The following is a 22,704-nucleotide window of genomic DNA, read 5'->3' on the forward strand; positions in this document are numbered from 1 at the left end:
GAACAACATATTTACGAGTTGCCTTTGGCACAAGAAAAGTGGTAGTGATATTGCCTACTCGCAAGATTAAGGAACTTCGATCCAACATGTCCAAAAAAGGCCTGGTTTGTAATTCCCTTATCGTTCGGCAATGGAGGAGCTATCTTTCTGATTGGATATCACGGACTACGGGACTTTTATAGAAATTCAGCTTCAATGCGCTGATTAGGGAAGCAGAAGCTGCCGCAAATAATAATGATTTCGGGACCGCATTGCAAAAGAGTTTGCAACTGGCCACAAATGTATCAGTGATTCTAAAAGGACGTCATCCACCTCTCAAAGATGACGTGGAAAACAAAATAATCTTCACTACCAAAAGCAGCTCAACAATCCATATTGGATCAGGGCCTTGAAGTGTGTTAGAGCATTCAAGACCGTAGCGGTACACTACAGTACACTGTAGGAGACAATGTGGTCAGCATTGTCTCGCCCGAGATTATTACCCTGATTTGACTCAGGTACTCATTCACAGCTGAGTCGACTGGTATCCGACGTCAAATCACGATACAAATTCCACTGCCACCAGTGAGATTTGAACCGCGACCTTCCCTACGACAGCTTTGTGCTCTAACCACTCAGCTATCCGCACATTAATTTAGAATAACTTTAATCAACCTGATTGCAGTTAGTGTCATTTTAAATTCAGGAGACTTTCCACCGATAGTGTGTCTGATATTCAGACTTTCCTTCCCATTGCATTTATACTCCGTATTAATTTGACCCTTTCCTGGAAAGAAGTAGTGTCGCACCTTTCGAAACGATCAATAATAGATGCACAAGTCCTCACAAGGTACCTTGAAGGAGCTCTGACTCATCCAATGTGGGCATTATAGGCAGCCCCGGCTAGTAATCATATGGTCGATCTCTGTATATAATTGTACACCTCAATAAAACTCACTATAGACGGCTTCTACAGGTCCTGCATTTTAACCTGCTCTAATGAACCGGTAGAGAACCTTCGATGAATTCAGTGGACCTTTTAATATCATGAATTCAGTGGACTTTTTAAAATCCTTGTTCGGCATCGAAGGCCTTCAACCTGTCTCTTACTGGACTTTTTCAGTCCCAATATGAGAGAGAGATCATTCAAATCGGAATCAGCTTTCACCTTTCATAGCATAGCTGTGTAGAACATATATTAAATTGTTACCCTTCCCTTTCCTAGCTTTTTGTTACAACTTGGTCCAGTCATCATGCTCTTTCTACTTGGACGTCATCTTTTTTGGTGGTTTTTATACTTTCGCTGATTCCGAAGTTTTGATTCCTTTTTTATTGGAGGTACTTCGGTTATTGATTTCACCCCCCCCTCTCCCCCCCTTCTGTAAAGGAGTAATTTTCTTCTGGGAAGATCACGTTTTGTGGTGTGACCTAAAATTCCTACCACCCCTACGACTGGAGGATATCTCAAAATAGATGGGGGGTTCTTCTAAATGGATCAGCTCTGGCCCCAGAGGTGCCTCCTTCGGTCCTTACCTCTCGATTAAAAAAACTTCTTCGCAATTTACACGGAGACCAAGATATCCACTGCCGAAGCCATTTAGTAAAGGTAAATTCCGATTTCTGAAACAGCTTCACCGTCAAAAAAATTCCTATTGACTTTTAACTGTAAAGGAACCTTCCAATTTCTTTTTTTTACATACCAAACGCAGATGATACCAAAAATCGGTCTAACAGTGTATAATTTGGTCGAATGATTTTAGAAATTCAGCCTTGCGTAGGCTGATCTTATTGAAGCAACTTTGTCGTGGAAGTACGAGTATCACACCACCATGCAGTCGTGCAATGTTGCTCAACTTGGCTGAGTAGCAAAAGGTGAAGGTGAATCAAACTGAGTTTTCCAAAATGCACCAGTTAGTGATCTCACGCCACTCACATGGTATGCAACCAACGAAAGTCCACCCAATGATTAACATGTTTACTTTCTGAAGCTCATTGTTGTTTGCGCCGAACAACAACCACATCGACATTAGGAGATCTAGTTGAAGCAGCCATCAAAGATATGACATCATAGATTCTGCGCGATGATCTAACACACAGACTCGAACGTCTGGAAGTCGCGTAAATAAATTTAGATTTTGGAAGATTGTCCTCCACTCAGACAGCATAATAATGAGCTAAAACGTTGTGAACATCCAAATGAGTATCTTTGCCTATATACATACATCTTACAGATACAAACTTATAAACTCGTATTTTCAAAAGATATTTATTTACATTAGAAATGTGTTCACAATATATACGTACAATGTATGCATTAACATTTTAGATATTGTCACGAAAATTATGCCTGATTATCTATGTTTCCTACAGCCGGCATTTTAGTATGGAATATTCATGGTCATTTCCGATCTTTTTCACTGATTTTTTTCTTTATATAGTGAGACATTTTTTGGTCATTACAGAATTTAAGATGGTGAGTAAGATTTCCGCCGATTTATGGGAATTACTTTCAATGACTGCAGAAGAATTTAGCATGGTCATTATACGATTCTTGTTCCTTATCAGCAAACGTACATGAAATATAATCAAAAAGACAAAAAAAGTAATAGCTGCAATCCGACTCAATATAACTTCACCCGGAAACCGTGTAGACTTGAACTTTAATTTAAACAGAAAAGTGAAACTGACTCTGCTCTCCTGCATTTTTTTTTATTTTAAAATCTTTAAGTGTATTTAGAATTTTAGCTTGTGAATTATCGATATCAGCTCAGTGGACTCCAACTGCTTAGAGCTTACCAATTTTTTCTGATAAACCCTATCTTTCTCCTCTTCTTCTTTGTCCCCCAATTTAACCACAGCAGATTTTCTTTGAAATACCCTCTTATTTTTTCCAAGCTGTCTAAATATCATTTGACCCACATATTATGGAGAGGCGACAATTATAATACATTGCTGGCTACGCCATGCTGGCTACTCTCCCAAGATGGTCCACGAACGGGTCGCCCCAAGAAGCAGCGCTTAACAGTAGAGGAGGAGTCCGAGCATCTCGGGAAATCCTGGAGGGCTGACGCGCTATACTCCATAAAGTGGTAACTGGCAATCACATCAAAACCACATTTTACTTTTTCAATTCAACAATAATTGACAACAATTCAATAACAGCATCCTAGCTAACGTCCGATTAAGGTCTCAATACCATCTTATCTGATCGATTCCTCGGTCAAGTCCCTTCTTCGCCAATGTGTCTGCGCTCTCTCCAATTTAGTACACCACAAAGGTTCAGGATAATCCGAATAAATCACCAATGAAGGACAAAAGAAAAAGGGCACGCCTCTAATAAAGCCCGCTGAAACCTTAGCCATCAAAGTAAGAGAATGCGCGTTGAGGGACTCTTTTCAGAGGGGGACGTAAACGTATGAAGAAACACTTGTATATTGTGCCAGTACAACTTCGCAGATCACGTGTCTTCTTCTTATGCTGAAAACTATCAAGGGTTATCCCCCTTCTCATATAGAGATGCATTGACGACTACTAAAGACCTTTGGATGTGACAAGAATTACCTCGGCAACCCTAGATGAGCTTCTGGAGATCTGCTAACGGGATGAAGGGATACAAAATAAGACCCTAGAATTTAATGCATTTGGAGGTTGCTGAGATATGTTAATTGTAGTAAAAACTATAGGAATTGTGATGATCAAACGACCATCCTCAGTGACCGAACACGACCTAGAGGGAAGAGCTACCCCAAAAACCTAAAAAGTTGCAAAATTGACCGTGAAGGTCTGCGCACAAATACTGAAGCTTCATCGGAGAGCTCGGTTAACACGTGCTTGCACGCCTCTGTGTTAGCCAGGCTTGGGAATGTGGGGGTCCTTTGAGTGCTACGATTCATCACGTCACGTCATTATTCAAAATTCACGTGCCTGTATCAGTCCGTGGGTCCTCACCAGATCTTGAAAATAACTACACAAACATAGGAATTCGCGTCAGCCTAACGATTTAAACCAAAACGTGAGCTAAACCCGAAAAATGAAGCCGTAAATCTCCGGACCCGAGTGTAGCGATCAAGGGGGGGGGGGGGATTCAAGACGGAACACAGCCTCGATTCCTGTTTCTTCTGCTCAGATGTTTGTTGAGGCGCAGCTTCTGAGGTTCCCCCCCTTCCTTAACATCCTCAGGTCATTTTTCTTGAGGATGTCCCTATTGTGTTAGAATTTAGCGGGGTTAAGGAAGAGGAGAAAAGAGAGAATTCCTCAAATTCATGCTTGAGAAAATATATGACGAACTCACATGTAGAAAATAATATAAAGTATAAATATCCACAGGAACGGAATAAAAAGAAAGTAGGTGAAATAAAGTAAATAAATGAAATTAAAATAACAAGAATAGAAAGAACCAGAGAACTCCCGCCTAGCCGGTTCCAACCCCGGTTGTGAAAGGAGGAGGGATGGATAGTTTCCATCTAAATGGCTGTATACCACCGCAGCGTCTCAAGGGGTAGGTGAGAAAAGTGCAGGAACTTTGCAATCTTGCAAATTATTCACTGAGGAAGCTATCACCACACCTAGCAGTTAGTTGTCAAATGCAAACCCAAAAGTGAGAAGAAGGTCCGGTCCAGATAACCGACGGAATTCGTCTAATTTGGTGACTGGGTCGGGCTCCCGTAATGGACAGTACGGCATCGAAACCGCTAGTCATGGGCGGTTCGACGTCTAGACGCCACGACGACCAGGAACATTGCTCCGCCTGCTGTAACTGTTTCATCACAATCTGTGGCGGCCACTTCAGCAAGTTCGCGTAAGCAGCAAATGAAGTAAATAATGGCGGGGGCGGGTACAGTATCTTACCGCCCCTTACTGTACCAGAGATTCTTCGAGCGTTTCCCGCGATTTGTGCATGTGACTGTGCAGACAGTCGCAGACCAGTTCGGCTTTATAACGCGTAACGATACAATCCCGGCCATCATCAGGGCGCGTGTTCGACTTGAAGTCATCGGGGAAACTGGTGACCGAGAGTGGATGGGGACAGAGGTGGCGGCATCACCAACACCACACCAAACTGCAGGCAACAGTTTCAGTACTCGCCGAAACACTCTTCTCCACCGTCCAGCTGAGGTTTCCGCTGAGGTTCGGGATGAATTCCAGAGAGCGTGGATCGAATTCTCGGGAATGGATCCGTTGCATAGACCAGGTATTCCCAGGCTCTATGCATCTCCAGCAACTTCGAGAACTCAGAGTGGAGTACTACAGCGATGCGATGATAAAGGAGACCAATTTCAAGACTCGCCATTTTTCTCGGTCATAAGCTTAACCCGTGTAAATTCGAGAGGCTGTCAAATCATCATCTAGCGTATCAAGCTATCGCTGTTTCGGTCGGCTGATTTCGAATTTGAGGCGTCCATTGGTGTGTCGATCACAAAGAATGCCCCTTAACCCCAGTTGCGTTGACGGTTGGAACAGCTTCATGGTGCGATTTGCTGTTGACTGATAGCATTGATACATTTGGTAAGTCGCTCAATATTCGTCAGGTTGATTTCACTGGCAGTGAAATTAGAGTTCGTCGTCAAAAACTCAGTTTTTCTGGGTTCAGTTTGAGACCGTGCTGCTTGTGGCAGTTCTTGCAATTTTGGGACAAGTTTGAAATCGTTTTTGGTGTGGGGTGCTACAAAAACATAACCTACGTAGAACGGTGTATAGGTGTTCACGTAGCAGTATCCATGGCAAGAATATAGGCACGTCCTTGATGAACACTGACAGAGAGATTTCATTAGAAAAATTTAACCCACCATATGAGGTCCTCTGGTACTGATAATTGACACAACCTTTACTAGAGGAGCCTATACGATACATGACCAAACGCTCTCTTTAGATCCAGGAATGCAAGACAGAAACGACAATGTGGCCAAGACGTCAGTAGTTCCGCAGCGTCATCTGGGTATAACTTTTAACTATGCGGAAAACAATAACTGTTTAGAATATTCTCCTTTTTGTTCCCCAAGGAGTAGCTTCACCATTTATTTTGACAATGCGTTTCATCTCTTTGCCTTCGGCCTCCTTAAGACGATGAAACTCCTCCAATTCATCGAGCTCAGATATGGAATACTGGAAGGTACGGACAATACGTGGATTTTTTATCCTCAAACGTGTTTCCTAATTTTACTCTTATGTCTTCTCAAATTCCGTTCTTCACATTCTTTCGCGATTTCCTACCCCAGGATCATTGCGGTGCGAGCCTAAAACAAACAACATGGCAGTGGCTGCAAGTCCAAACGATCACACCCACATTTCCGAGCCTGACTAATATAGGGATAAGTAAGCGCCTCTCGCCGAAATACCTCGGTTGACCTGGACCCAGGTGTGAGGAAAAATGTACGATATAATTTCCGGTTTTTAAATAGCTCTTCCCTTCTGGTTGGTGGTAGTCAGGCCGGATGGGGATGGACAACTCCAAGCATGAGCGTGGAAAATGGTTTGGGGCAACATTGTAAGATCTGCTGCGCTTGGGTTTCGCAACCCTATTACCCTGACGACATATACAAGGTGCGGCAGCATAACTTCCTTTTTTAAAATGCGCGCCACTCAGTTAGTTGATGTCATAGCGGAGCGCTAGTGGTCTCGTTCAAGAGGGGATACTGTAAAGTTTTGTCCCGACATGGTTCAGTCGACGTCATGCGTTGGAATAGTGAGGAGCGTGCCTTTGCCGTTGAGGTTTACTTTTCAAGCGGATGTTCGGTTATTGCAACACAGCGTGCATTTCGAAATCGCTTTAATTTAGCCCCGTTGGCTCCCGTCCCAGACCGCAAATCAATTGTTACATGGGTCACTACATTCAGACAAACTGCAAGTGCGACATGATCGTGATGATGCGTGATAATCTTCATTTTCATCCCTATAAGATGGCGATAGTGCAGGAACTTTCAGAACGTGACTTCAATTCTCGGATCAACGATGTCGTTCCCGAGGGTGCTATTTTTTTTTAGCGATGAAGCCCATTTTCATTTCTGTGGGTCGGTTAACAAACAAAACATGCGCTACTGGGCTGACATCAACCCTTGAGAATTGCATCAAAAGCCTTTGCATTCACCCAAATTCACAGTGTTGTGTGCAATTTCCTCAGCTGGAATTATTGGTCCCTGGTTTTTTGAGGAAAATGAGGTTACAGTGACAGTGAATTCGGACTGGTATGTAAACATGCTACAGAATTTTTTTTTTTCCCACGGCTAGAAAATTTGGATTTGGGGGACACTTGGTTCCAACAAGACGGTGCAACAGCACACACTTCAAGAGCATCGATGGCTGTTTTGAGGGAACACTTTCCAGAGCGCCTTATCTCAATTAGAGGCGATTTGGAATGGCCCGCACGCTCTCCCGATCTGTCCCCTTGTGATTTTTTTCTATGGGGTTTTTTGAAATCCCGTGTTTATGTGAACCGTCCAAGAACCCTACAAGATTTGAAGACCAACATCCAAGAAGAAATTGCCAACATAACACCTGCTATGCTAACAAGAGTCATGACAAACGCCAGAAATCGGTTTACGCAATGTATGGAGAATGGGGGACGTCACCTAACAGATTTGATCTTCAAAACAATGTAAATAAAAACTTTAGACATGTACCTACATTATAAAAAATAAATAAATATTTTCCGATGCATACAATAGTTTTTATTGAGTTTTGAAAAAAAGAAGTTATGCTGCCACACCCTGTATTATGAGAAGATTCCCACCAGTTGCTTCATCCCTCTGGAAGCTTTCATGTATCTGAAGAGGAATAGTCTAGTTTTAGATTCAATGGCGTCCCGGTTATATATCACATTTACAGGCGGAGCACCGACAAGAAAATAGAATATCCACGATGAATATCTGCTTCAGAGCCGTAGCAATTGGTCTTCGAAAAGCATGGGCAGAAGAAAGTGATATCAGAGAATCCAATACAAGAGAACGAATACTGCTGTAGACATTCTCACATTTGAATGTAACAATTGTGAACTCTGGGAGTGTCAACACTTTTCGGGCGAGAGACCTACAATCAAAAATAGTCCCCACCTTCGTCAGCGATGCGCTAACCAAGGACCCACAGTGGCATGTCAGCGGGAGTACACACGTAATAATCATTAGTTAAGTAACTGTTTCTGAAAAGTGCTTGCTGATTTGAAATAGGAATTATGAACCCCCACGCATGCAATGAGCAACATTGTTCTACGAGTATGTTGAGTTTAAGAGGTGGTCCTCGTATGTGCAAAAGACACCATCTAGTGGCAGCTTTGTGATTTTTCTTCTAGGTTTTTCGGTTGAATAATTTTTGAGAATGGGTCGGAGAAAGGAAGTATCACTTTTCAGTCCCCGCCTTCCCCACTCTTGCATTAAATATCAAAAATAAGGGTGGAAAGTACTAACTTTTCTTTTGATACCCCACATTCCCATATTTTGCTGGGAAAAATATTTAACCGCCTTTTGCTTGTATAGGGACCCCCTTATACTCAACATAGAACGAAGCTACTCACTACATACGAGGAAATTCAGAGTTCCCAACTGGAGGAACCGTTTCTGACAAAATGGATAGGGCAGACAGATAGACGAACAGATAGACTTTGATATCCTCAACCGCACTCTCTCTTCCCCTCATTAATCATCTTTTGGCATTTCTACTAGCTATCATACCGCTCCTGCAGAGTTTCTTGTCACGGTGACTCATTCTGTTCTTTTCTCTTCTTTCTCTGGTATTCCCCAAGGCTCCACAAATATCTATCTCCACCTGCCCACGTCTGCTTTACGCTGACGACTTTAAAGTATTTGCCATGATAATCTGGTCGATTGGTGCTCGGTTAACAAGCCGACACTGATTATCAGAGGATGCTCCTTAATATTTTTAAACTTCCTTGTCAGAAACATCCTCGAACATTAATAAAATAAAATAAAGTTTAAATAAAATAAAAAAAATTTAAATAAAATAAAATAAAAAAAATTTAAAAATTAAAATAAATTAAAACAAAATTAAAAATTAAAATAAAACAAAATAAATCAACTGAAATAAAATACAAAAAAAAATAAAATAAAATACAAAAAAAATAATCAAAATAAATACATAAACAGTAGCTGGCAAATAGGCGTGATAATCCTAACCAGAACGACCAAGTTCGCTGGGCAGTTGATAGAAATTAACCTAGTATAACTTAGTTAAAACTGGGCGCGATTTTACCTAAAAAGTTATGAATAAGACATAATAAAAACACACAATAATTGAAACACATCTTGCACTGTGCAAAAGTACATATATAAATTACTTTTATTAAGATTGTTACACGCTGAAGGTCCTATTAAATGCTTCAATAAATACTAACGGATCCTAACAAATATGGTCAACAATATATAAAAATAATAAAAAATAGAAACAAAGGAGGAATTTCATCTAATACTACCTTGTGTTGATTGCAATTAATAAAGATATTATACAGTAAATACATATTTTCTTACATTTTAAAGTGTTGGAAATTTTGTTTTTGAAATGTTGGGAGCTTACTTTTAAAACATGTAATTTTTAATAGCTAAAACTATAGAAAAACAAATAAATGCTATTGATCCGTAGAGCGAAGATGAACCATTGCAGAGATCGGTATTGCATAGATCGCATGACTTGAAGACAGATTGCGAATTAGGATCAATCAAACATTTTGACTTCGTATCCAGTGAATTCTCGAAAAAGCATGAGCGCACAATATTGGGTTTACCATTATCTGAAAAAATATTAAGAGAAAAATGAGTTAAAATTAAGTATATTGAAAGTTTTGTTGATGATCCGATATATGGGGGATCCCATGAAACTGTTTTACTGTGTTCTTGTTATCAGATATTTAAATTAATCAATTAGCCAATTTTTGCTTTAATTTTTATGTGATTTACTGGAAAGGAATCGAAGATCCTGGTCCAGAAAAAAATAAAAAAAAAAATAAAGCCCCTTTCTTGCCTAGCACACTCTCTAAAAACTGCGAAAATCAAGGTGTAGGAGTAGCTTTCGAGAATAGGTCCTTGAAGTAACTGGCCTATTTCGGACCCCCGCACTCCTCCCCTTTGCAATCCTCGGAAACTATTAATACTTCACATGACTATATTCCCTTTTGCATGTAACACCCCTAAAGTTCAACGTAGAACTATATTATTCACTGCATGCAAGGGGATTCACAGTTGGCACCTTTCTTTGACCAGAAATGTCTCCATTATCTGTTAAGAGCCACAAATACAGGGATTGCCTGAAAATGTAAAATCGGGTATCAAGAGACCAGGAAGCGGTCGTGACTATACTGTTTTCGGAATATTGAAAGCACCAGCGAGTCCACGAAACTAAATAGGTTTTTGACCGAGGAACATAGGAGCTCATCTTCTGGTGAGTCCCTGGAACAGCTTGTCTATATGCACGGCCCCGCTGACAACCGGACTCTGATTCAGTATCTTGCTCGACAGGTATGCAGCCCCAATAGTTCAAAATTATCAAATTGGTAATTACCGAGGATAAAATCAGCTGAACTATAATCAACTTCTTGGCACACAAATCTCTGGTTCCCGATGGTCATGCTACAGCTATAGGAAAAAAGATTTGTGGTTTGTAGAGATTTGCTGTATTTCGTCTGGATACGTACCGCAACCTGAAAATGTCCGTGTGCAGTTTTCGTACTAAAAGTAGGTCATCTGGCTCATCTCTTTCGTGTTTAAAATCCTGAAGCTCATCCTGGACGTCTACTTAAAAATAATCATGAAGAGGCTGCCCTTCACCAAATCCCAGTACGCCTACCTTAAAGGCAGGTGCATATTAACCGTTCTTCACTAGAAAATTAACACGTTTGAGCGGTCGTTATGCGATAAAAAATAAATGGTAGCTATCTTCTTGGATATAGAGGGAGCATTCAACAGCATTAGCATCAAAACCATCAAGAGAACTCTAAGCAGAATAGAATTAGAAACAATACTATCCAATCTGATCTGGTAGGTATCCACTTGGTAAGAGCTGGGAGTAGAGGGACACCCCCAGTGTGGCACCATCTCTCCGGTAGTCTGCTTCACCGTGATGTATGAAATTCTATTGATATTGGATAAGAGCGAGGTAAAGGTGGTAACATATGCCAACGACTTCTGTGATATTGGTGCCAGGGATATTTCCCTCCGCAGTAAGTGAAATCAAGATGTGGACTTGGCATATATTTAACCAAAACGGAACTAATTACCACCAAAACATGGGTAACTAAATTCCACCACTTGCGAATAAATGGACAAAGATTAGTACTTTCGTATAATGTGAAGTATCTGACTGTACTTCTGTATGCTAAGTTAAATTTGAGACTGAATATAGAACTCAGGGTTGAGAGGCCAGCCATAGCCTTATACGCCAGCAAGAGGACCGTTGAAAGGAAATGGGATCGGCCGAGGATGATTCTCTGGATGTACATTCGTATATTTCGGTGCGGTCTATTCTAAGGTGCGGTTCTATTACGTGGTAGCACGAAGTTCTGCCGTGCAGATGCCCTCAAAGTACCCCTGCATCTCCTCCATCTGTATCTAGTGCAGTGTTGTCAGATTATGTGAGCTATATAATATCCTGTATATGTACCTCGGGAACTCTGGGCATTCCGGATTACGCCACATGCAAGCGGAACTTCGACAGGCATTTTGCTGTAGGCTTTGGAGCAGAGTGAAGTGACTGGCGGTGCCTTATGATGATGATGCCGAGGTTTTGCCGGTCGTACAATGCCCTACAGCTTGGTTCATTTGACTCTATGTCCCTCTCTAGCTTTAAGCGCAAAATATGTCATTTACTTGCTCCTCCCTCTGAGGACAATATGTAATAAGAAATTTGCTTTCTGTGTATTGTCCTCATTAAATAAATAAATAAATAAATAAATGATACAGTACTGCTCAGCAATGGATCAAAGACATCTATGGAGTCGGGTCACACGGCTTCCCGGAATTCGTCAATGTATTCCAGGTGGAGATATTGGCGATACTGGCGACTTGTCAATAACAAGCAGGGACGCACTGAACAGGCTGGTCGCAGTGCTCGAAATCACTCTTCTTTGAGTTCTTAATCACAGAAGCAGAGAGGTAAATGAGCGGATTGACGGACTGGTTATAAGAGGCACAGTTGACGTCCCGCTGTTTAGCGACTGTGAAAAGTCGAATCTACTCTTATCACTTAATAAATGCTGACGTCAAATAGTGAAGGCTCACCATGCGCACTCAGTCGAGGAAGATTTGGTTCTAACAGATCCGCCCGCAAGAGTTTTCAGGCCAGATGGAGGTGTGGACGGGTAAATGGCCTTTAAAGGACCATTCCGCGACACACCCGAGGATTTCTCCTTCCTCTCTATGACTTCCGTAATGCTAATTGCAGTGTAGAATTAGCATTACAGAAGTCATGGCCTCAAGCAAGAGCTACGCTGCTGGTATATGCTGATAAGGTTTGAATTGTCTAGATCCCAGTCCCCTGCTTCTTGCCACAGGAGCCATGGTTTTGAGAATTTGCGACAGCAAAATAGCACACCACATCGCTAATTGTTCCCCTCGGAGCGGCCATTGATGCCTACCCACCAACTCTATGACTTCCTGTATATTATTACATATTATATGTAGGCTTTCGGCCTGCAGAAGCAGAAACTGTCTATGGTAGAAAAAGAAGACGAGGCAGACCCCGTCTGAGATGGAGCGATGGCGTAGGTCAGGATAGCTTTTAGGGATATCGAGTTGGTGGACCTCGACGCAAAATCGAGATGTCTGGAGTTCCATATTAAGGCAGGCCTAGACGGGATACCGGTTGTTGCGCCGTTGATGATGATGATGGGACTATCCGGCCTAGCAAAATAGCGGAGAATATTTTATAGACTCAGCAATGTGATACCTCTGTAATGGCTGCACTGTGTGATATTTCCCTTTTTATGTATGAAGCAGATAATGCCTCTTCGCCAATCGTCAGGCATTGATTCGCTGTCCCACATCTTGAGCACAAGTTGATGAGCCACTTGGTGTAATTGGTCGCCTGCATATGTAACCAAATCGGCTGTAATTCAATGGACTCCTGGCGACTTATGACTTTTTAGCCGAGGAATTGCCACTGTGGTGACAGTATTTGTCCGTCGTCTTCAATTGGCGGGATCTCCAACTCGCCGATATTTTTGTTGTTGAGCAGTTCATCAAAGTACTCAACCCATCGCTCCAATATGTCTGTCGGAAATCAGATTTCCCTCTTTGTCTCGGCAGGATGAACATCGAGGTGTGTAAGGCTTCATCCTGCGGAATTGTTGGTAAAACTTCCGCGCTTGGTGCTGTTGTTCCCTGTGGCTTTCGAGTTGTGAAGTCGCTTCTTGATAATTCTTTTCCTGTGGCCGCGTCCTTTGAGAATGTAGCGTTACTCGGTATGCAGCATTCTTCCGTTCCGTTGCTAACTTACACTCATTGTCAAACCAACCGTTCCGACACTTTTTGCGGCTGGGGCCAAGTATGTTTGTGGCCGCATTTATGATAACGCTCTTCAGGTGATTGTAAAGATCATTTGTTGATGCTTGATTTCCAGGATTTCTATTGACTTCGGTTATTGCGGCATCCATTTCCCTCTTCAGTGTTAACTCTCACCTGATTGTCAGAGGGGATTTTGGGGGATGTTGTTATTTGAGCTCAGAGCACCATACCAACGAGATAGTGATCCGAGTTTATATTCACCCCCTAATATATTCTGACATTCATCAAGGCTGGGAGGTGGCAGCGTTCGATCAGCACGATATATCGAGCCAGTTGGTGTGGAGTTGTCATCAGATGCTGCTGAACGGCCGACTGAACGAAACATTCTTAATGCGGGTGAAGCCCGCCTGAATTCCTATTTAGACGAGCTCTACCGGTATTTCACCCGCTGGAAACTATCCCTAAACCTGCAAAAGTACGAGACCATCGTATTCTGCGGTAACCCTAAAATAACACCAAAAATGAGGAACGACCTATCAACCCTATCCCTGAAGATCCACAATGACACCATCCCAACCGTAAAGGAAGGTGACAATGAATTCTCGTCTATCCCACCTCCCGCATATCACGAAGGCACTAAGCCGTGCAACTGGTGCCTCTACCCAATCCTAAAATACAGCAGCCCAACACCTCAGAAAGTCATGCTGTTTTGCTACAAGCAGCTTATCCGTCCCCTCCTCATTTTCGGCTTCATATTCTGGTCCGAAATCGAATGGCTCCGTCTCAAAGAGCGCAGAATCCTACGCCACACATTCCTAATGCGGGTGCCAGGGCACTTAAGCATCCCTGGTAATGAGGAAGCTGACAAACTGGCTCGCTGAGATTCTGAATCCACAATGGTGGAGCCAGAACCAGCTTTTGAGATCCAGCTATTTACTGTCAAGTCTACTCTGAAAGGGAAAAGGGTAATGATTCACGCAGCCAAATGGAGAAATTTGAATTTTGGCAGGCAAAAATTTTTGTAAAAGAGCCTAGAGTCACTAGAGCGGCATTTTTGTTGTCCCTGAAGAAGTGGGACATGAAAACCCCTAGTAGGGCTACTGCTACTGCTCCTTAAAATATCATATGGAAAATATTGGGGTGGTGGTTTCGGCTATGTGCAGCCAATATGAGCAGGAAGAGACGGCCCTCCAATTTTTATGCAGCTGTCCGGCTTCCTCAAATCTCAGACGAAGACAACTTGGCATGGTTTTCTTCAGCGAAGAGTGTGTGCATTCTCTGTCTCTGGAGAATGCTCTCAGATTCGCGAAAGCCTGCGAACGCCGTCGACGAGAGACCGATGAATGAACGATCTCCGGGGATAGTACAATGGGCCGAGCAAAAGTCTGAACGCTTGGAGCTGCGGTTCCTCCCACTAAACTAAACTAACTAACTAACTATGATCCAACCGACCGTGTATATTGGACTTTTTCTATCAAATATTTTGTACCCAATCTTTTCCTTCGGTAACATCCGAAAATTTATGCCCAGCTAGTGCCATGACGGATGCTTTTGGTAATAATCTACTCAGTATGCTGGGCGGATAGCCCCCAAAGTCCATCACAATAATCTTTTGCTTGTCCTACCTCAATGAATCGTGCCGACTTTCTAGACGAATTTTCCATGGGTCTCTTCGGTCTCTTAAACCTATAATACGCTAGTGAATCTTCTGGCAGTGCAACCTGACAGCCGCAACTGCAGCACTATACACAAAAGGCGCAGAATGAAGGCGCAGAATGGAGGCGCAGAATGGAGGCGCAATCTCATCAGTAATTTGAGGCAGAATTTTCGGAATTGTTGGAGATGCAAGATACTTAGTCTCTTCAAAAGATCCATTTCAGAAAATTCTATGTATACTCCTTGGAATTTATCCCAAAATTCAGCTTCGACGAGTACTGAACAAGTTGTCCGCAGTGCTGATCATCAGTTTTTAGTCACCAATTTCCTGTATGAAGTCAAATCAAACACGCTCTCTGATGGCGACCGGGATTGTTTCGGTGAGCGTGATAAAGCTGTAGTGATTTGCAACTCGCTGCACAGTCAGATGCACCTATTGCAACAAGGGGAGGTAAAAGGTCACCTGCCCCCGCCTTTGTTATTTGATAGTAGGATTGGATGATACAGAGGTTCAGTTCCTCAGTCCACTTCATTGGCTACCGAAGCGAACCTGCTGAAGTGGTTGCACCAAATTGTGGAAACTGCTTCAGTAGGCGGGACCTTGCCCTTAGTCGTCGTGGCATCTAGACGTGCGACCACCGCGCAAATAGCGCTTTCAACGCCATGCTATCCATTACCGGAACCCGCTCCAGGGACCAAGTTAGACAATTCTCGAGGATTATCTGTGTATCTGCAAGACCACAAAGTGTCTGGACGCCGTGGTGGCCTACAGGCAATTAGACTGGAACTATCTATCCCTCTCCTTTCACAACCGAGTTTTTGACCGGCTACGGCTGCCTATTTTTATATTTTAATTTTATTTATATTTTTTGACAATTTTTTTAAGTAGAAGGAACATTCTCAAATACATCAAAGTTATTCCGCTTGCACTCATTGATTGAATTTTCTATAAAAATGTCCTTTCTTTTAATATACTGGACCCGAACTTTCCCTTAATTTATGGCCATGCATATTGCAGAACAATAAGAAACAAGAAAATATTATACCTACCCCTTCCAACGTTCACTACTTCCTTAACTTTTAAATTGAATTTGTCCTAATGAACTAGAACTACCACTTACCTTCTGTAATCATCTTCACGCAGGACGTTGAGTTCTTATTGCCGGTGATGTATCTGGGTCGAGCAATTTTCGAACAATCTACGACTTGTAGCATGTCAATATTCAGACTTTCACCGCAAGCGGGACTAAATTTGGATTCGCACTGGAAGCATCGGACAGCATTGGCTAGGAAATATCATAGAATGAAAATAGAAATGATTGAAAATTATTATTCAATTTTCCAATGGTTGAAGGCGATGAATATCAATTGAATGAATAATGCAATTTTCTCGAGCTCAGTGTCGAAGGTAGTCTCAATGTCGTCGCAATGAAGTCGAGATCGACCAGTTTGTCATAGATACTTATGTCATATGCCAAAATTGGAGAATATTTTAGCAAAGAACATCTGGACGACGAATTAATTTGAGTCGATACATATTGGGATTGTTGTAGAATCAGAACCTCCCCATAAGTCGAAGCATTCTTCTACATATTTGTCTAAACTGGGAGCCGAGCACTTTTAGATATTTCGCAAAATACATTGAAGTCAACATATCTCGGTCTAGCGAATATTACCTAAAAATAATTCTAAGGAATGTTTCATAACATCAGATGCACTGATATTCAGCCCGAAACATAGCCAAGTCATTAAAGTGGGCTATGCAATGATGACTCCACTAGCCGGAACTTGTGTACTTCCAAAATAGAATTTTGAACGTCTCAGAACGCTCTCAAAAGATAGAAGATAGCCACCGTAAATTACATATTGTGCCGTCATCGTAAATTTCAGTTAATCTGTTTTTGAAGCGGCTGCGGCGGGTTTAGATACAGAATTCGCTTTGACACAATATTTCCCAAAATAATAGCGAATACAGAATGTTTTGACTAAGTAAACCAAGGGGCCCACCACGCTATGTGGACGGAATTCCACTTCACGCCCCAAATGCGGAGCAATTTTGAAATTGATTCCACTCAATATGAGATATTTTTGAAAAGTCCCAAATTTAGATTGAAAAATTTCGAGGGAAACTGGGAAAACATTGAAAAACATCCGACTCAGTGCGCGTAATGGAAATGGTATTCTCCGTTTCAGATCACAATGGGACCCACTCACCGGTTTCAAATAAACAAATCGCAGCAATTAAGCAAATTCCCATCTGTTTGAAGGACATCATCTTGTGTTTGTTCACTTCACTGTTCCAAATTACTTAACGAAAAACTACCCTTTTTGCTGTCTCACTGGGCGAATATTCTGCTTATGTCACCGCGAATTACGTTCTGGATGCTAACACTTTCAGGTGAGTCGTTTGGAGCTACCGCCGAGCGAATTACGTCTGCTAACCGCAATTACTGAATGCTAACTTACAACAGTGTCTCTGCGCCAAAAAGCGTGAACCACTCCTACTTCTTGTGTGCATTTCGAAAATTGGGTATACACATTATAACTTTATATTTTTAGACGCCAATGTCATGAACGATTTTCCTTTCGAATTCAGACAAAATGACGGGGGCAGCCTTAGGCTGGGAAAGAACGCATCATGGGTTCTAGTGTGCGAAAACGGACGCACCGGCATTCTTCCCCATTACACGGGCAAAGTGTTGAATTGATTGAACAATTTGTTGTTCTGACCACTTTTTAGAGAATATATCAATCAGAATTCTAGTCACATTCTTAATGAGCTTACATCCAATGCCAAAAAATGTTACATAATGTATAGTAACCGATTTTGGGCTGGTCATGTGCGTGTTTACAAAGTTCAGAACGAAATAGTAGCTCGAACGAAACGTGAAAGAATGCCTGAAATTGAGCCATTGAGAACTAGTTATATTGCATTTCAGGAAGTGGTTGTAACTTTGTTTCAACATCGATAACATTCCAGTTAAAGTAAGGTTACCGTCTATAACTGAAGGATACCCTAGGATACATCCAGCTGGTCATCAAATTCAAGGGATTTCCACCTGTGATATGAAGATTTAGGAAGGATTAGGACTACTGTTCCTCAGAAGTGAAATAACAACAAACAAAAACCTCAGAGTCAGCCGTGCGAGCGACGGCATTCGCACCCACTAGAAACTACCCCGGTCTCTCTAGCTCTAGCAACGCGGTCTCACCATTTAAGTGTTACTTCGCGGGGTGAGTCAGCCTTCAAGCACTTCTACTCTTTGTCCTTTCAGTTTTCCTCCTCCTTACTTTTTCAGCAGCTTATTCGCTAATTTTACGATTGCGGAAAAAGCCGCAAGCAAATTGCCCTTCGACCTAAACATCTCCTCAACTATATTCTTCAGGATCATGCTCCTTCCCAGCAGTTTGTTCAAATTCCTTCTCCCCATCTTTTTTTGTTTGTAAGAGGTGGAAATCTTCAAAAGATATCAGAGTTCACGATCACTGAGAGTGTAGGATTTTTACCCACTAAAACTACCTCTCGCCAAACTATGACTGAGACCTCCCCACCCAGCACCTTTCTTTGCATATTTAGGTTTATATGTGTGGGTGTTTGAGGTGGGGGAGAGGCAGAGCCTCTGAGCACTCAGACCTTAGTGGTTCATTGTACTCGATTGCCCCGTTCAACGGAATATCCCGGATTCGTTCATTTATCCCAGAATTTCCGTTAGTGGATGTGATGCTATTCGCTTCAGTTGGAGCACATGAGCACCAAAAATATGAGGTCTGATGCATCCACAAGACATAGAAAATGTCCCGTGGATTCCGCTTCCTCATTACAGGATGGACACGTATCATCTTGGATAACTTCTATGCCCAACTAGTGCATTATGGCCAGTCAGAATGCCCACAACACATTTGCAAGTCCTCCTGCTTTTCGACAGGATAAACTTCGCAGTATGTTTGTTTGGTTCTGACAGGTAGAGTTTGGTCTGTCTTGCAGCATTAAGACTCGCCACCTGTCATTATGGGAAGCTTGTTCCCAGTTTTTGATAGCAGCATCAACCAATGCTACCGGCACCCCTGTTGGTTCCGGTCCGAGCATGGGGAAAGTTGAAGCCTCTTTTGCTAAGGCATCCGAGATTTCATTTCCCTCTACATAACAATGACTAGGTACCCAGAGTAAATCCACCGTATTGAATCTAGAAACAGAATTCAATCGATTTCTACATTCCTGAACGATTTTTGAAGTGATCAAAGTACTACGCAACGCCCTCAATGCAGCTTGACTATCGCTACAGATTGCGATGCGTCTGCCCTTCAACCGCTCGTCAATCATCCAGGTTGCAGTCTCTAAGATCACATACACTTCAACCTGAAAGACCTACATATGTGTATTGTCCCAAAGCAAAAGCCCACTTCTCGTTTTTATTCGAGAGGTAGACTCCGGCTCCAGAACCATTTTCTGCCTTTGAGCCATAGGTGTAGAAGACGTCAATATATCCTGATATGCATTTTTCTGGGTCGTCCCAGTTTTCTCTTCGTTTCAAGATAACATCATATTTTCTACCAAACAGATATATGGCGATCTGAGAAACGGGAGGCATTGTGAAAACTAGATTCAGTTCTCCCAATGACTCTTCCAATGCTTTATGCTCCCCACGTCCATTGTTTTCCCATAGATCTAATCGAATTAGTCTATGAGCTGAATCATTGCAGTGCTCTGAATAAACAAATCCAAAGGCTGCAAATTGAGTAATGCATTCAGAGCTGCGCCGGATGTGGTACTCATGGCACCGGTGATACCCAGACACACAGTTCTTTGCAATGTGGCTAATTTACAGCGAAAACTCTTCTGTTTCACTTTAACCCACCCCACTACGGACGCATAAGTGATCTTCGGCCTAATCATAGCAACATATATCCACAATGCTACCTGAGGACTAAGTCCCCATATCGAGGCAAAAGTCCGCCTACACAGCCCATAAACTGTGAGAGCTCGTTTCATCTTTACCTCTACAAGTTTGTTCCGAAGAAATTTCTTGTCTAGAATAACTCCCAGATATTTTACTTCTTCGGAGAGTTGAAGGGTTGTACCCCCATTTAGGGGGTTCGATTTTAGCGCCTTCTCCCGAATGTGACACTCAACCAGTCTCTCCAGACATTTCAGCGAAAATGATGTTAAGCTGATTTGCCTGAAGTTCTTTAGATTAGAATAGTCATCTTTCTCAGGCTTTGGTATGAAGACTACCTTCACCTTCTGCCAAGAAGAAGGCACGTAGCCTAGAGCAAGACATCCTCGAAAAATATTTCTTAGAAGTTGCTCTAAGTGCTCTATACCCTCCTTTAACATCGCTGGGTAGATGCCATCCATACCAGGTGCTTTGAAGTGTTCAAATGATAGTATAGCAGCTCTCGCTTTTTCATTGGTAACAACCGCTCTCGCATTGTCCCAATTTCCTTTGCAACACCGTCGTGTTGAAGTGTTTGCAGAAACCGCCAAATCTCTTCTTCCTACTTCTGAGACGTGTTCTCCCGGGTAGTGTATGTACTTCCAAGAGAGTCTGTATAGACTTAACTCTGGAAATCGTGAAAGTGCCGTCCGGTTTTCTAAGAGAGTCCAACTTGGCCGACTCATCCTTATTAAGGACTCTGCACAACCTGGAAGTCTCCCTTTCATCTTCCAGTTTCTCACAATATGCTCTAAAAGAGTCTCGTTTCGAACGTTTTACGAGCTTCTTATATTCACGATGTGAGTTCCGGAAGTTTAGCCAGTCTTCATCTTTATTGCTTTTACAAGTACGATTTAGAAGTCGTCTGGTTGATTTCCTGAATCTCTGCCGTTCTCGGTTCCACCATGGAATCGTTGTACCACGTCGAGAAATAGGGCAAGCCTCTTCAAAGCCCTCTAAAAGTGTGCAATTCAAAGTTTTCAATTCAGCTTCTATCCCCAAAGGAGCCCTCGGTCGCCTAGGGAGCTCAACTTTGTCGCCAAGAAGTTCATTGAACTTTGTCCAATCTGTTTTCCTAGGATTCCGTCTATCTATGCTGTCCGCCTGCAATAGTTTGACTAAATTCTAACGTAACGGTGATCTGAGAGTGAGACTTCATCTAGCACTCGCCAGTTTCTAATCAACTCTAACAACTTTGAAGTGCAGATTGTTAGGTCAATTACTTCACTTCTTCTTGGCCTCACGAACGTAGAGGCGTACGTCGCGGTCATCAAACCAGCTGAAGTAATAAAATCAAACAGCTTCTCTCATCCAGGATTGCATTTGCTACTGCCCCAACAAATATGCTGAGCGTTCACATCACAACCTATTAAAAATTCACTTGATTCTGCATACACTACCAGATCCCTTAGTTCTTGCGTCGGCGAAGAGCACAAAGAATCATAGGGTTAGTAGGCAGAGGCAACTATAACGTTTCTTCTCCTACCATTTACCTGGTATTGTAAGTAGACCGCAACAAGGTCCTGGGAACAGAATTGTCTCAGCATGGTTGCCTCTAACAATTTTGATATCAGAACGCAGGCCCTCGGTCTCGAGGATCTTTCATCGAAGAAGATCCTCGTCCCCTTGGCTGATCCAATACCAATAACACAATACCAACTTTGCCAGCTTTGCCGTCAGTAGACGGGAAGACGCTTTGGCATGCTGCAGATTGATTTGACTAACTCTTATGTTTGTAGCCATAAGTGCAGTCCTATAAGAAAACCACCGCTAACTGAAAAGTCTGCTGCGTTCAGAGTAGATCTCACCCGGGTTACCAGTTTTTCCTCACCTTCCACCGAAAGTTCCGCTGTTTTGCGTCCGATTTCTCTGGATATCGCCACATTTGGTGTTGTAGCAATGTCCATGTCCTCATTCCCAAGAAACTTCGCCTTCTTTCGCAGTACCTTCCTTTGTCGTCGGCTAGAAGCCCTCCCAGGTTCATGGAGTCCGGGCTGCATGGATCTATTTTCACATATCGGCGTTAGACCAGTTGCATTCACATTACCGGCTTCCCTTTATTCGGTTTTTCTGGGTGCATGCGGAGGAGAAGGTTCTGATAGGCAAGCCTGTAGTCCCTTCTCCTTTGCGGCTAAAGTTTCCTTCTCCCGATCCTTCCTCCCTCCTATTTTAGAAGAGTTAGGTAATAGTGTCATCGACCGACCGGCTTTAGTCAGATTTCCGGTTCCTCTCATTAAGGGAGTGGAATAGACACCACAAAGTCGTGTCCGCAATGCTTCATCATTTCCACAGGCCCACGCCGCAGCCTTCCCATTTACGTCCGTTTTCGAAACACCTTGCTGAAAATTCTTGCATTTTTTACCGATAATAGCAGCGCAGCATTGGTTTCCTTTTCATGGACTTTCTGTGCCAATATGTCCTGAGCAGCTTGGCAGTGGTTCAAATTCAGCTTCATTTATGTAAGGCACTTAAAGCAATCCAATACTCTGAGCACCTGGTATCAAAGTTTTCTTCTACACACCCTCGACCTGCCGGTAGTGCTAGTGTGACACATTTAAAGCACTCCATTTGGAGTTCGGGCACTCCACCATGTATCCCAACCTGACGCATTTAAGGCACTTCATTTGGGGATATTTACTCGCGTAACTAGGCTGCACACGACCCATATGATGCGAACTTCACTCGCAAATAGTACT

At 42.6% G+C, this 22,704-nt stretch overlaps 1 protein-coding gene across 1 annotated transcript; it reads right to left on the reverse strand.

The window, feature by feature from the left end:
* Positions 1-9,246: 9,246 nt before the first annotated feature.
* On the reverse strand, positions 9,247-17,605 carry LOC119655990. Its single transcript, XM_038062231.1, has 3 exons — positions 17,289-17,605; positions 16,196-16,360; positions 9,247-9,712 (listed from the first exon to the last, which is right to left on the reverse strand). The coding sequence occupies exons 1-3, from the start codon at positions 17,347-17,349 to the stop codon at positions 9,501-9,503; spliced, it is 438 nt and encodes a 145-aa protein (XP_037918159.1). The 5' UTR covers positions 17,350-17,605; the 3' UTR covers positions 9,247-9,500.
* Between the last annotated feature and the right edge of the window lie 5,099 nt (positions 17,606-22,704).

This window comes from Hermetia illucens, chromosome 1, assembly GCF_905115235.1.
Source record: "Hermetia illucens chromosome 1, iHerIll2.2.curated.20191125, whole genome shotgun sequence".
In the NCBI taxonomy this organism is placed as follows: domain Eukaryota; kingdom Metazoa; phylum Arthropoda; class Insecta; order Diptera; family Stratiomyidae; genus Hermetia; species Hermetia illucens.